General features: G+C 43.6%; 1 protein-coding gene across 16 annotated transcripts in view; it reads right to left on the minus strand.

The window, feature by feature from the left end:
• The window catches only part of Sgip1 (SH3GL interacting endocytic adaptor 1), a 201,425-nt gene that overhangs the window by 54,918 nt on the left and 133,131 nt on the right, over positions 1-13,376 (minus strand). For 8 of the 16 annotated variants that reach the window (XM_032901511.1, XM_032901565.1, XM_032901527.1 and 5 more), the window contains 6 exons: positions 12,453-12,477; positions 11,527-11,578; positions 9,936-10,021; positions 6,649-6,741; positions 3,466-3,540; positions 837-1,334 (listed from right to left, as the gene is read on the minus strand). In XM_032901511.1, coding sequence (XP_032757402.1) covers positions 837-1,334; positions 3,466-3,540; positions 6,649-6,741; positions 9,936-10,021; positions 11,527-11,578; positions 12,453-12,477 — 829 coding nt within the window. The remainder of the gene's footprint in view (positions 1-836; positions 1,335-3,465; positions 3,541-6,648; positions 6,742-9,935; positions 10,022-11,526; positions 11,579-12,452; positions 12,478-13,376) is intronic. The other 8 variants (XM_032901579.1, XM_032901634.1, XM_032901596.1 and 5 more) reach the window with 1 other exon arrangement.

Raw genomic sequence — 13,376 nt, forward strand, 5'->3', positions numbered from 1 at the left:
AAAGTGGCACCCAGTACTCCTAGGATGTGCTGACACTGAGCCTGCATACAGAGGGAGGGGGAACAGAGGCTCTCCTTAGGTGACTGGGCAATAGGGTAAATTCTATGGAAAAATCCTGGTATTTTTCTTGGTGTACATGGCAAGTGTCCCTACTGTTTTATAATTGGAAAGTATAAAATACAGCTTCAAATAAGAATGAAAAAGCGAGGGAAAAAGAAAGAAATCCAACAGGTGAAGTTGCATCCCAAGTCCCACTGTCTATCACTACCCCTAGAGCTGGCATGGTGGCCTGAGGAATGTCAAACTCTGATGTCTGATGCCAAGTCTGGTCATGAGGCTCAGGTACAAGGGAGGGATGATAACTCATCCAGTGGTTGTTCTCAAGTATCTCCTCCCACACTTGGACTTACAAACGGTAGGGCCCCTGTGAGGCATCTGACTAAAAGGAAAAAGGAAAAGGGAAAAAAAAATCATTTAACTTAGAATCTACTTGCTGTGACATCTATCCTTCTAGAACTTTCTGGAGTTCTAAATAATGACATCACAACTTTCTTTATAAAAACCAAACAAACCCCCTCCATACTTCCTAACTGTCCGGTATGAGTCAGGGCACTCCCAGGGCTGGGAGTGCAGGACAAGACACATTCACAGGCTTGGACTCCACTGGAGCATTCAATGGACTAGAACATGCCACAGGGCCACAGGACACCAGACCAAAGGAGGAATGGCAGAAGCCCTACAGCCAGTTGCCAGGCAGGAGGAGGGTATTGCTCTCATATCGCAGCAGCCACGGCCATTCCCCAGCACACGAAGCACACTCAAACAGTAAGACATACCACTGGCGGTCCCCGTACCACTGCCCGAGCCAGGTCCGGGGGACGAAACCACAGTCCTGTAGGTGGGTGGTGGTGGGGGAGGTGGAGTTGCTCTCTGTCCCAACCCACACTCTTTAGGAGATGAGAGCGTTTCTAAGTAATCATCTTTAATGAAGGTCTGCTCAGCGACTTTCTTCTGGACTTCTTCTAAATTGAGCGGAGATGGTACATGGCGAGGACCAGGAGGCCCTGGGGGACCTGCGGAGCCTGGGGGGCCAGGTGGGCCTGGAGCTGGGGAGTCAGCTGGGATGTCTGATGCAGCTGGTGGGGTCACCACCTTTTCCCTTGGAGTCAACTCTGGAGTAACATGTTCCGGGGACGCATCAGAAAAATGGACCCACTTCTCTTCAGTATTAACAGCAACAGACTTGGGGGACAACACTGGCCCAAAAATGCTGTCCAGGTCACTGATGGATGGTAGTTTCTCAATTTTGGCCTCTGTGGCTGCCTGGTCATTTCCTGTGGTTAAAGTAGTTGATTTTAAATTTTATTAACTCTTACTATTATCTGAATAGGGGCTGGGAGGAGGGAGGAGGCAAAGCGTGGCAGGCACACTGCACTTTGTAAGGTGCCTCAAATCTTATGCCATCATGGGGTAAAAACACCTTTATCCAATTAAGCACTCAAGGGCGAGGGGCCGGTAGGCGCTCGATTCAATACACGAGCGTCCTATTCCTGTGCTGCACTGCTCACTCCTCAGTAAGGTGACTGTGGGTGACCACCTCCCCATCACTTAAAACGCTGAGCATGAGACTCCTCTCAAGTGGAGTAGCAGTGATCATTCTGAAAAGATAGCATGAGGGTCACAGAGACCTTCAGGCCCTGAAAGGGCCGCTACCCAAAGGGAGGGCACTTCTGAAAAGCTGATCTGCTGAGTACACATAATGCTGGTCACCAAGGTTTGAGCTCTGAAAAGTGTCCTCATCTTTACAAAGTGTCTCAAGTCTAGGGGTGGCAAACAGAATGTTTGGTGGGACTAAGGATTATCTCTGCTAATCGAAAAAAACACAGAACAGGACATCACATTTAGCTATAGATTTACTTTATATCAGAAACACAAAAAGTCTACCTAAGACGTTAACACCACGTGAATATGTACGAACACACACCACACTCCATACACAACACACACAGGGGGTCACAGCAAGGCATTTGCTACCGATTAGAAATGTTATACGTGTACCTGCTTAACAGAGGAGAAAAACACCATCAAACATCTTTAGAATTTTTTTTCTCACAAAGCCGAACTTGTTAACAAACCAGTAGTGACTGTGATGCCTATCTTTCTCAAGTATGATGCAGAAAATTTTATTTTGCTTAAATATTAGCAGTATATTCTTTTCAATAGATAGTAATAATACAGAAAAATTAAAAACCGACTTCTTTAGTGAAGTATAAAATATTTGATATTTACAATTTGGAGACTAGTGCCTTTTCTTTCTTTTAAAGAATAATGAGTTATTTGAATTAGAAATTGTTACCTAAATAGCTGGAAGGTGTGAGGAGACCTCATTTTACTTGTAAATGACTCATGGGCTATAAGCACTGGCTTGGTGTTTCCATATTTCTGTTTGGAAAGGAGTTCGTTTCCACGGCTCCACAGCCACAGATAAATGGGGCAGCATTGTGCACGGCTGGCAATAAGTTATAATTCTGTTGCTGTCACAATTTATGTGGAAACACAGGGTCTCCAAACAGCTGAACTCGCAAATACCTTGTTTATGATGGTTTTGATGACTCTCTATTGGGCTTGAGTCAGAATAAATTTCATAAATGGCTGTGCCTAACTTTCCGCTTTTCTGATAAACACCCTGTTCTGTCTCTGTCACACTCACCAGGCTGCAGAGACAGCCAAGCGTAAAGCTGCTACAGAACTCCAAAGGTGATAGAGAGCCACATTCTAGGGCCCAGGTAAATAAAATCACCATCACCATTTTTGAATTGCTTGTCCAATAAGACCTGGCAGATTATAAATTGCGTGAATGTATAGTATTGGATTTCACAGGAAGGAAAAGCGGTGCCTCGGAAGGGTTATGTATAAAATAGTTTACAGCAATTCCTTGCCATGTTTGATAATGATCAGCCCAGCTTTTGCAGTGAAATGACTAAGTATGTGAATGACCACTGGGGACAATAACCCCAGTACACTTCTCATCCTGGGACCCACTCAGGCTTTTAAACACTAAGCATTCATATGCGTTAGTTCTAACAAAAGCCTTAAAGACTAGAAAGATACAAACTGGGCTTTGAGACTTCCTTTTCCAATCATTCAAATGAGAGCCAACACAGTCAGACATGGAGTAAACCAAACAAGTTGGCTTCTTGTTTTGTGGCTGTTTTACTCTATAATCTGTGCAGCCCTCATTACCTAAAATTACAATGAAGCAAAACTGAGCGTGTGAGCGCCCATGAAGACCGAGAGTGTACCTTCCAGTACGTCAGCACGATAACTTGCAGTGACATTGAAATTCAACACCAATACTGTGTGTTTTTAGCACAGCCTGCACTTTCCAGCATCAAGGGCACACTATAGTCCAAGGCCAGGGCTTCGTTTACCATGGCATTGCAGACGGTAAAGATTCTAGTTTACCTGTTGCGACTGTTAGGGGGGAGCCTGTTCGAGGCGGGGTGGCTGGTACAGCTTTTGGAGGAAGAGGTGGAGGTGCTACAAAGGAAGGAGGAACGCGTCAGCGACCACATTCTTTCAAAATTACACAACAAAGCAAAAGACGCATGACTTGGGCTTTTGTCTATACCCCTAGTCTTTGAAACGGGCTCATCATGGCCTAAATGTGAACCATTGCAACGCCAAGTGTGCTGGCCAACTCATGTCAACCAGACACAGGCTAGAGCCACTGGAGAAGAGGAAACCTCAGTTGAAAAATTGGCCTCATAAGATAGGGATGCAGGCAAACCAGTAGAGCCTTTTTCCTTTTTAATTAGTAATTGTTGTGCAAAAGCCCAGTCCTAGGTGGGCAGGGCCACCCCTGAGCTGGAGGTCCTAGGTGCTATAAGAAAGCAGGCTGAGCAAGCCATGGGGAACAGCACTCCTCCATGGCTTCTGCATCAGCTCCTGCCTCCAGATCGCCACCCTGAGTTCCTTCCTTGGCGTCTCTCAGTGGACAGTGAATCAGGACTTGTAAGCCAAGAAAACTCTTTCCTTCCCTGTTGCCTTTGGTCATGGTGCTTCATCACAGCAGGGATGACCCTGACAGGACATCAAGAGACAGATATACACGGACTCCTCCATCTTATGACCGTAGGAGTTCTTCAAAAGGCCGTACAAAACAACGACATTTTATTCCTTAACAATCATCAAGCCACAGTTAAGTTCAACTCCCTTACCAGGAGCCAGGGGCCCTGTGCTGAATAAACACTGGCTCTGTTCAGGAGGAATTGGAACTGAACACGAATCCTGGTCACTGGTAGCTCCAAGTGCAGGGTGTGACCAGGGAAACAGTAATGGTCCCGAGGGGGCACGGAGGGGCTTAAATCCAGCCTGGGTAACGTTGCCTACATTGTATCTAGACAGACTTTGTAGCACTATGCTTTCTCAATCTTGGTATTTCTTAGGAAGTGAGGAATGGAGTGATGGGTCGAAGAATAAATATAAAGAATAAATATTCCCGACAGACACTCTTATGAAATAAAGACCCAAGATTTAAGAAAAGCAGAATATTGTTGCCCCTACCCAAAAATTCGCCCTTTCGAATAGCGTTTCTCAGTTTGTAGATAAAATTAGGACTTACTCTTCCAACAGGTAAATGATCCGTTTTTCTTTAAATGTATGTTATTTTCTCATCTGCTGTGTTTGGTAGATTCAAGAGTCCACACAATTGTCATAAGCACTCCCTAACTTCAGCTGTGAACCTAAGTGTGGACTCATCTTTCATATCCTGAGATCAGAATGATCCAAGTGGGCCCAAAGCTAGGAGGCCCTGACTAGTCCTCTCCACTCTTTGCACCCCAGGAACATATATATACACATATATGTGCTTCAAGATAGACAGGATATAGCATATAATTTAATATATTATAACATGTATTAATTATAACATAAAATAATATATAAGATTACATAATTATATACAATATCCCGTCTTTCTTAAAGCTCATGGATAATAATATTATTTTATATGTGTGCTTGCGTTCATGCATGTGCAACACTGAGTTCCCATGGCAGTCAGAAGAGTGTGTCCAATCCTAGCAGGTTGGAGTTACAGAGAGTTGTGAGCAGCCATGAGGGTGCTGGGAACCAAACCCAGGTTTTCTACAAGAGCAGCAAGTGCTCTAAAACCAGTCATCTCTCCTGACAGAGAAGTGGCTCTTAATCTTAGCCATAAGCTGTCAAAAATTCTTCCACAAGTGAATATCTTCCCATGAAGTTAGGAGCCAATCAGAGATTCTGCTCCTTACCTTATATCAGCTCTATAAAAAGTCAAGATTACTCGCTATCATTAACATGAATCAGATACCCAGATACCATAAGGCCTAACACGGAAGAGGAGAACACACTGTAAGTACAAAGAAAGCAGACCTAGAGAATGGCCTTCAGTTAAACAGCAGTCTTGGCTGTACTAAGTGGACACACGGAATCTACAGTTTGTAACTCTAAAGCTCTGAATCATTATCGCCATAAACATCACTCTAAATTTTCTTGCCACTTAAAGAGTTTACTAGGAATAATTTGGATAGTTCATATCTGTAAAGGAAGGTGTCCCCCACCCCAAAAGGACATTTTCATTGGCATTGTATATTGTATTCCAAGTGTGCATGAATCATGCCTCAGAATCATGTGCTCAGAATCATGCCTCTATGGTTCAAACCATCTCTGATAGACCCTTCAGAGTCCAGAGGGTTGAGCAAAGCTGCTGACTCTTGTTTTTCCCACTATTTTGAGGAAAACAGTTTTTATAAAGGCTGGATCACATGGCTTTATAGTGGCAGCATTCCCAGCAAATAACCTTTTAGCCTTTAATTTTGAGTCCCCTTGGCTCATTCCTATGGTTAATTTTAAACACCAAAAAGGAACCCCTGGCGATGCTGGGCTGGAGAAAGTACTTGTTGGTTGAGTGTCACTGCATAAACAAGACCCTCTGAACTCCTTAACTCCCCAGATACCTTTCCCTAAACTCCATTTCTCCCATGGCTATTCCAAGGAGTCCCCTCTGTACACATCCCCACTGTGTGTTTCTACTGATGGAGACTCCAAAAGTCCAAGGGCAGCTGGCTTGACCTAGTGAGGAGCCTGCTCAGCTCAGCTAGTCCAGTTCATCACAGGTAAGGGATTACGAGACCCATTGAGACCCACTGTAGTCACCTGAGCTAGAACCCTCAGCCTTGACCTACAGACTGGTTTCACTGCAGTATCTCTCTGCTAGGGAGCCTGCTTGTCTTGCTTTCCAGGGAGTCATTCCTATCTGCGGGTTCCTTCTGCCCTGTGCCGTCTCAGTTGTTCACTTGGGACTAGAAGAGACCCAGCGGACTTGTTCAGTGCTCATGTTGTGTGGTCGTCCAGTGCCTTCAGCTTAACTTCTTATTTGTACACAGCAGGGATGGATGAACATCAGAGCATGTAAGATGTCCTAAGAGGGGCTGCTTCAAGGCTAACAATGCCACTTCATTTTGTTGTTTTAGCCCAGCGTAGGTAACCTGATCCACTGTGTTAGATAGTAATGCCTCTTTTTAAATTCAAACATTACTGGCCCAGGCTTCTAGGTATTGTCTACAATTTTTACTATGCAGTCAGAGAGCAAGATGAGTAGACACTTACTTCCAGTGGGAAAAGGTCTTGCTAGCTTTGGCGACTCCATGCTTGGGTTAATTGGTTGGCCTGAACCCCATATCTCAGGCTGATCTAAAAGGACTGGAAACATGAAAACAGAATTTCTTAGGGGAAGTTCAAACAAGAGTTTAGAGCTTCAATTAAAGTTGAGCTTCAAAATACGATCCCCATGCTTTCACTCATCCTAGAAGTTTAATTTCGGGGTGTGCCAATGATGCACACACTCTTTAGGCAGAGAACGGGACTAGAGGCGTGGTGTGTGTGGGAGTAAGGGGTATCTGCATGTGTACATGGAGCTAAGGTAAATGAACATCCAACTAGAACCTACACTTTCTTCCTGGTTGGTCACCTAAGGACATTCCAGATATCACTACCCATGCTGTCCCCATTTCTGTACGATTCCAAAAGTGTAGAAGTTACTTCATGAAGTTATTTTGCTGTTAGCTGGTTTATTTAAAGAGTTCTATGAATACACTTCAGTGTTGAAAATATCTGGATTCTGTGCAGGGCCTCCTATTTTTAAAGCCTGTTCAGGTTCTTAACCCTTTACAGCATCATAAAGAGGAACAATTATTCTAACTATGCTTGTTGAACATTTTGAGAGAATCAGAACTTTAAAAAAAATTATTTTATGTGTATGGGTGTTCTGCCTTCATGTATGACTGTGTACCATGTGTGTGCCTGGTGCTTGAAAAGGCCAGAGAGGGAGTTGGATCCCCTGGAACTGGAGTTACAGATGGCTATGAGCTACCATGTCCATGTGGGTGCTGGGAATTAAACCCAGGTCGTCTGAAAGAACTGCCAGTGCTCTAACCACTGAACCGTCTCTCCAGCCCAGCAACCAGAAAGTGAATAGTTCCTTAGATGTGTGAAGCAGATGAAGGCAGCTAGGCATTGGTCTAAGAGCACTGAATTTAAAACATTGTTTTTCTTCTTTGTTTTGCTGTTGTTCACATGTAAATCGCCAGTGTTTTCTTTTTTTTTTTTTTTTACAAAAAAAAACAAAACAAAACAAAACAATGACTAATGTTTTCCAACACATGTCCATAGAAAAAGCAGAGGAACTGAGACCTAACGTAGCCAAAGCCCTTTCTTTCCTTTCTAGGTCTGCTAAGCAACCGACATCACTACCCAGGACACACTACCAACCATTCAGCAATGCTGTGAGAGAAATGTCTTCACTTCTGCCAGTTTTGGGTTGCCTACTAAACACAAATTCTATAATTATTTGTCTTTAGAATTAATCATGTTTTTGTGGGGCTATAAATAATGTGTATTTTGATCTAAAATACATCCTTTAAGAAGAAGGGCTATTCTATATTTGAATTTAAGTTATGCCCAATGCATACAGTAACAATAGTAAAATCAGTCTGAAGTAGTAAGATTATCTTGCCTGAACTGATAAGAAAGAGAGGGTTGGCTAGGGGAAGGGTTGGCGTGGTTGGTGAAACTCCAGAACTGTGCAGTTCAGTGGCTAAAGCCAGAGGGCAGTTAAGGAAGACTCCTCGGAGAGCCCGGATGTTTTTCTGCCCCTGTCCCAGGCCTCCATGTAGGGAATGCTGGGAACAGCACTGCTTCCATAGGCTCAGTGTGTGGGGGACAACCTAGATTAAAAAAAACTTTCTATTTTCGGTGTAGATATTTTTGTATGCTTATGGAATTCCTTAAATGGGCAAATTCAAATGCGACATACCAGCTCCAACCATCGGTCGGTCACCCTGCAATGTATGAAAAATGAGACTGACCACAGATGACTTAGTAATACAGATGACAGTCTCCCCCAAGGCTACAGTTTGTACAGGTCTAGGTTGCAGGTGTAATGCCACCGGGAGGGGATTTAGAACGCATTTATAAGTTTGCCTCACTAAATCATCGAAAGCACCCAGGGGTAGCTGGCTGCTACGGAGCAGAAAAAGGAGCTTCGGTTGGCCGAGCTACACCAAATTCCCTGCAATGCACTTTGGTTAAAAGCGATGTCTTTGGAATTTAGAGTTTGCTCTTGTGACAAGGGCCGGCGAGTTCTTTGGCACCTTCTAGAATGCTAAGAGCTGGAGCAAGTGGAGCAAGTCCTTGGACTCAGAGATGACGGTAACCATTGGTGGCTAAAGTCTAGCCCTACCGCCCCATGGCTACTTCTATATTGTTAGCAAGAAGTAGAATTCCGCCTTCGTTACTGCTCTTTGAAATCTGTTACTTTAGCTTAGTCTGTTTTGTCTACGTACCACGGAAGTCTTTTCTTTTGTGACACGGTCTCACTATGTATTCTGTGTCCTGGAACTCACTCTGTAGACCAGGCTGGGCTAGAACTCACAGAGGTCTGCCTGCCTCTGTCCCCCAAGTGCTGTAATTGAAGTCATGCTCCCTGACACCTGGTAAGTCTTAAGGACATTTCTCTCATGGAGCCTAGAGAGTACCTGCATGTGAAGGCAGGTACCTTTGGAGTTAAGAAAAAAGGGCTGAATCTCTTGCAGCTAGAGTTACAGGCAGTTGTAAGCTGTTCAGCGTGAGTATGGAGAACTGAATTTGAGTCCTCTGCAAGTGAAGCATGTGCTCTTAACCATATTTCATAAATATGGAACTATAGCCCTAATTTAGAGTTTTTAAGTCAACCAGTTTACCATAATGACATTCAATAATATCAAGGCATTTATTGGAAACATATACATTGGGCAAAAATAAAATTCAAAATAGAAGATCTTTTAAAGGGGATAGTTTATATCAATAAAATATATATTATTTATAGCCCATCGAAAACATGGTTAATTTTGAAGACTTAAACACTTAAATGTATTTAGTAGGTAACCCCAAACTAATAACAGAAATGAAGATATTTCTCTTATAGCATTGCTAAACGGTTGGCAGTGCTTCCTGGGTCTTGAGCTCGTAGACATGAGTGTTATCCTGCTACACTGCCTGCCCCCATGAGCTGGAAAACAGTGAATGGCATCAGAGAGGCTTCGCTGCTGAGGGTGAGAAGACCACTCCTGCTCATACCTTCCCAACTGTGTTTACCCCACAAGGATTTGGATAGATCTGCATTCACTTGTATTGGCCCATTTTCAGGAGTAAACTTGTTAGTCACTAGCTATTCTGGGAGTAGAATTTCAAATCCTAAAATAATAGATGTTTTTCAACTAAACAGAGAGTGCACTTCCCTCAGAGCTTATGTTCCCCCCATGAAGGTCTGACCGCACATTCACAATACGCTTCAACTCTGTACGTTTACCTTGGGAGAAGTAACGGGACAGCAGTGCTGTAGACATACAGTTCCCTACCTTCTGTCTTCTGCTCATCAAAAGCTGATTCTAATGGTGGACCAAAGAGGGGAGCAAGGGCCAGAGTGTCATCCAGGGGCTTCTTGCTAAATCACGCATAATTGGGGGGTGGGGTGGGGTAGAATATACAGAGAGAAGAATCAAAAATTAATGCTTGAAACCATATACAGCTTGAAACCATATACAAACTCACACTTTCCTTGTGTAAACAAATGTGCATTTGTGTGCACAGGCATGTACACGTGTGTGTGTGTGTGTGTGTGTGTGTGTGTGTGTGTGTGTGTGTGTGTGTGTGTGAAGCTTCTGTTGGGCTTAGACAGTACAGCATGAAGATGTCACATGCAAAAGGGTCACAGTGGGAGATAAGAGCCTGTGCTCCCGAGAGAGGCTCACGTGCAGTGCAAACAGAAACACAACGAAGGGGAAAGCGCTGTCAAAGGGTCTTTACACATAGAAGTAACCTATTGCAGATGCCGGTTTATTACAAGGCACCTTTCTGCCACATGGACTTTTTATGGCTTTGAGACAGTTTCCTATAAAACATCTATTGTGAATGGTTCTATTCCTGGGCTGGTAATCTTGGGTCCTGGAAGAAAATAGTCAGAGCAAGCTATGAGGAGCAAGCCAGGAAGCAGCATCCCTCCACGCCTCTGCTTCAGCTCCTGCCTCCAGGTTCCTGCCTTGACCTCTTTTGTTGTTGGACTTTTAAACCTCGAGTTCTGTTTGGTCATGGTACTTTATCACAGTGATAGCAAACCCAACGAGGACATCACCCTATTTCTTGTAGTTAATGCAGTTTAAAGAAAGTCAGGCAGGAGGCTATTGATGTGGTGCCCAAAAAGTGTGTTAGAATAAAAAGCCCAGGATCCTCAGCTTCTGATTTCATTCTGCCCCTTCCCACTTATCAAACTGGTGATTCTCTGAACCGAGTACATCTTAGAGAGCGAATTGTCACATCTCACCTTTCCTCTTAACTATGAATCTAGTCTGATCATCGAGCAAGTGTTACATAATTACTGCCATTCCTTCTACAGGCCTGATTCCCACCAGCGAGCCTCATGATTTGTGTATGAGTGTCATGCAAGCGAAGGTTGAAGAGGAAAGGAGAAGAGGGTGGTGGAAGATGAGACGGCAAAGAGTTCATATTTTAAAGAAATGTAGCTATCTATCACCTTGGTAAGCAATAGCTGTAGAAAACTTCACTTAAAGACTCCATAGTAAAATACAATAATTTGTGGGGGAAAAGAAAGGAAAACAAAATAGGAGGTTCTTTAGGTTTGAAACTTGGAATGCATCATGACAGTATATCCAACTGTCAGACTCTTCTCTTTTTTAGGGCAATATAATGTATCCCAGATGAACATTCCAGAAACTAAAAGTCCTCTTTAAGAAGAACTCCAGGCTTCTCATCAGTGAGTAGACCATAATTCTGCTATAGACAAATGCAGGCACTGACACAGTTTCCCCTTTGGGCTGCATGGATGAGAAATGACAGCATTATTTGGCCCATGCTAGGGATACATGGACTCAGAGAATATTTGCTGCACAGTTAGAAGTTCATGGTTAGTAAAACAGTTTCTCCCATGCTCACCTTGTAAGTTCCGGAGTTGGGGTGGAACGCCTGGGTCTTGCAACTTCTTCACCTGACACACAGGACAAAGGACCCTTTTAGGCATATCTTTAGCAGTCTCTTCTGGTGTGTCATATGAGCTAAGTTTGGGAACACTTTAGAGATTTAAGTCTCATCAATAATCAACTTAACATGGAAACTGCAAAACTGACCCTCTCTCCTGGCAATGCGGCAGCCATATATCTGCCATGTGCAGTAGGGTTTCTCTGGCATTGGTAAAACCTCATTAACCAAAGAACAAGCATAAACAAGCGAACAGTTGAAGACTGTATGCTGTAGAGCTGGATGGGTTCTGGTTGGGTTCTGGTTCTCAGGTACCATGAGGGAATAACAATCCAGGCCACGTGCCCACAGTACACAGATCCAGTCCTCAGCCTCCTCTTTTCATGGCAAGAAAATGTTGCACCTTTAAGAATGAATCTAGATTTTCCCAGGATACACTGCATGCAGCAGGAGGGGTAGCAGACCCTTCAGATGATAACCTGTATCATATCTCACTTTGGTGGGCTGGACATTTCATAGCCAATAGTATAAGAATGGATAAGTTTAGTTCCTTCTGCAGTCCCTTCTCCCCACCCCTAGCCAGAGTGTCTAGTCAAACACATTTGACTAAATCAATTTCTAGGCTTAAAGATACAGCCAAAGACGGCAAATATAAGGAAGGGAACACCAGTGTTTTTCCAAAAACATACTCATCATTACAATTTGAACATTATTCAGAACCAGATGCCCTTCATCAAAAAAGAAATCTTCACTGTAAATGTTTTTTTTAAGCCTTAAAAATTAATTCCCAAAACTTCAATTTGAATGCAAATATACTCCAAGATCCAAGGAACCATTCCTTCTGCCAAGTCATACTCTATTTCTGGGAGCTAAGATATACTTACTGGATAAGTTCCTTTTAATTGCACCCTAGAATTAGAAATAAACACTATAAGGCTTAAGACCACAGATATGTCATGTACATATGTATTATTTCTGTCATTTCAATTAAACTGAACTCTGAGATACCCCAGATTGGGAAAAGGAGATTTGTCTCAAAATCACATTGAGGTTGGAACCTGTACCCACACACACCAGCTTCCTGTGCTCCTCTATCGTGACTGAGAAGAGGGACAGTAATCTGTAAGTCACCAGAATGAGCAAGCCCTTACCTGGGTGGATTTAGTAAGGACACAAATTAGTCTCTTACACAAAGGACCCCCTTGAACTCTAGATCTCAAACATATTAAATGGTTTAGTATTTAGAGTGTGTGAGCACTGTCTGCTCCTGGTCAGATGGGATCCTGAAGTGGTTAGTAGAAATGGTCTTCAGAACTGATGAATGGTGACTATTCAAGTTTGCTCATGGTCTGCAGACAGGAACAGTTTACTCAGGAAGCCCAGAAGCTCCACCCTCTTTACTCGGCTCCTCCTCTGACTTCCTGTCCCTGCTTGCCACCAGTCAGCCAATCCAGGAACTCTCTCTTCTGCAAGGCCCCTCAGAATCCAAACAGCCCTGGCAGAGAGAGTCCATGCAGGTCACCTCCGGAGCTACAATGTTTGGGCATAAATTTATCCACATAATAGGAAAAGCTACTCATGGAAAGGTTCTGACTAAAAGTCAGAAGCTGTGAAAAGGTTCTTAGCTTTGGGCCTTTCCAGAAAGGTAAGACATCATGAGGCAGGGCATGGTTCACCTTCTGAGAAAAGTGGGGATGGTGGGTATCCAAGGAAAAGGTCCGAGAGGGAGGCACCCATTTCCACCTTTCTTCCTGTGGGGGAGGAACCTGCTGGGCTGTGTTCTCTTAGATTATAATGTCAACAGTGTA

Source organism: Rattus rattus, chromosome 1 (assembly GCF_011064425.1).
Source record: "Rattus rattus isolate New Zealand chromosome 1, Rrattus_CSIRO_v1, whole genome shotgun sequence".
Taxonomy (NCBI): Eukaryota; Metazoa; Chordata; class Mammalia; order Rodentia; family Muridae; genus Rattus; species Rattus rattus.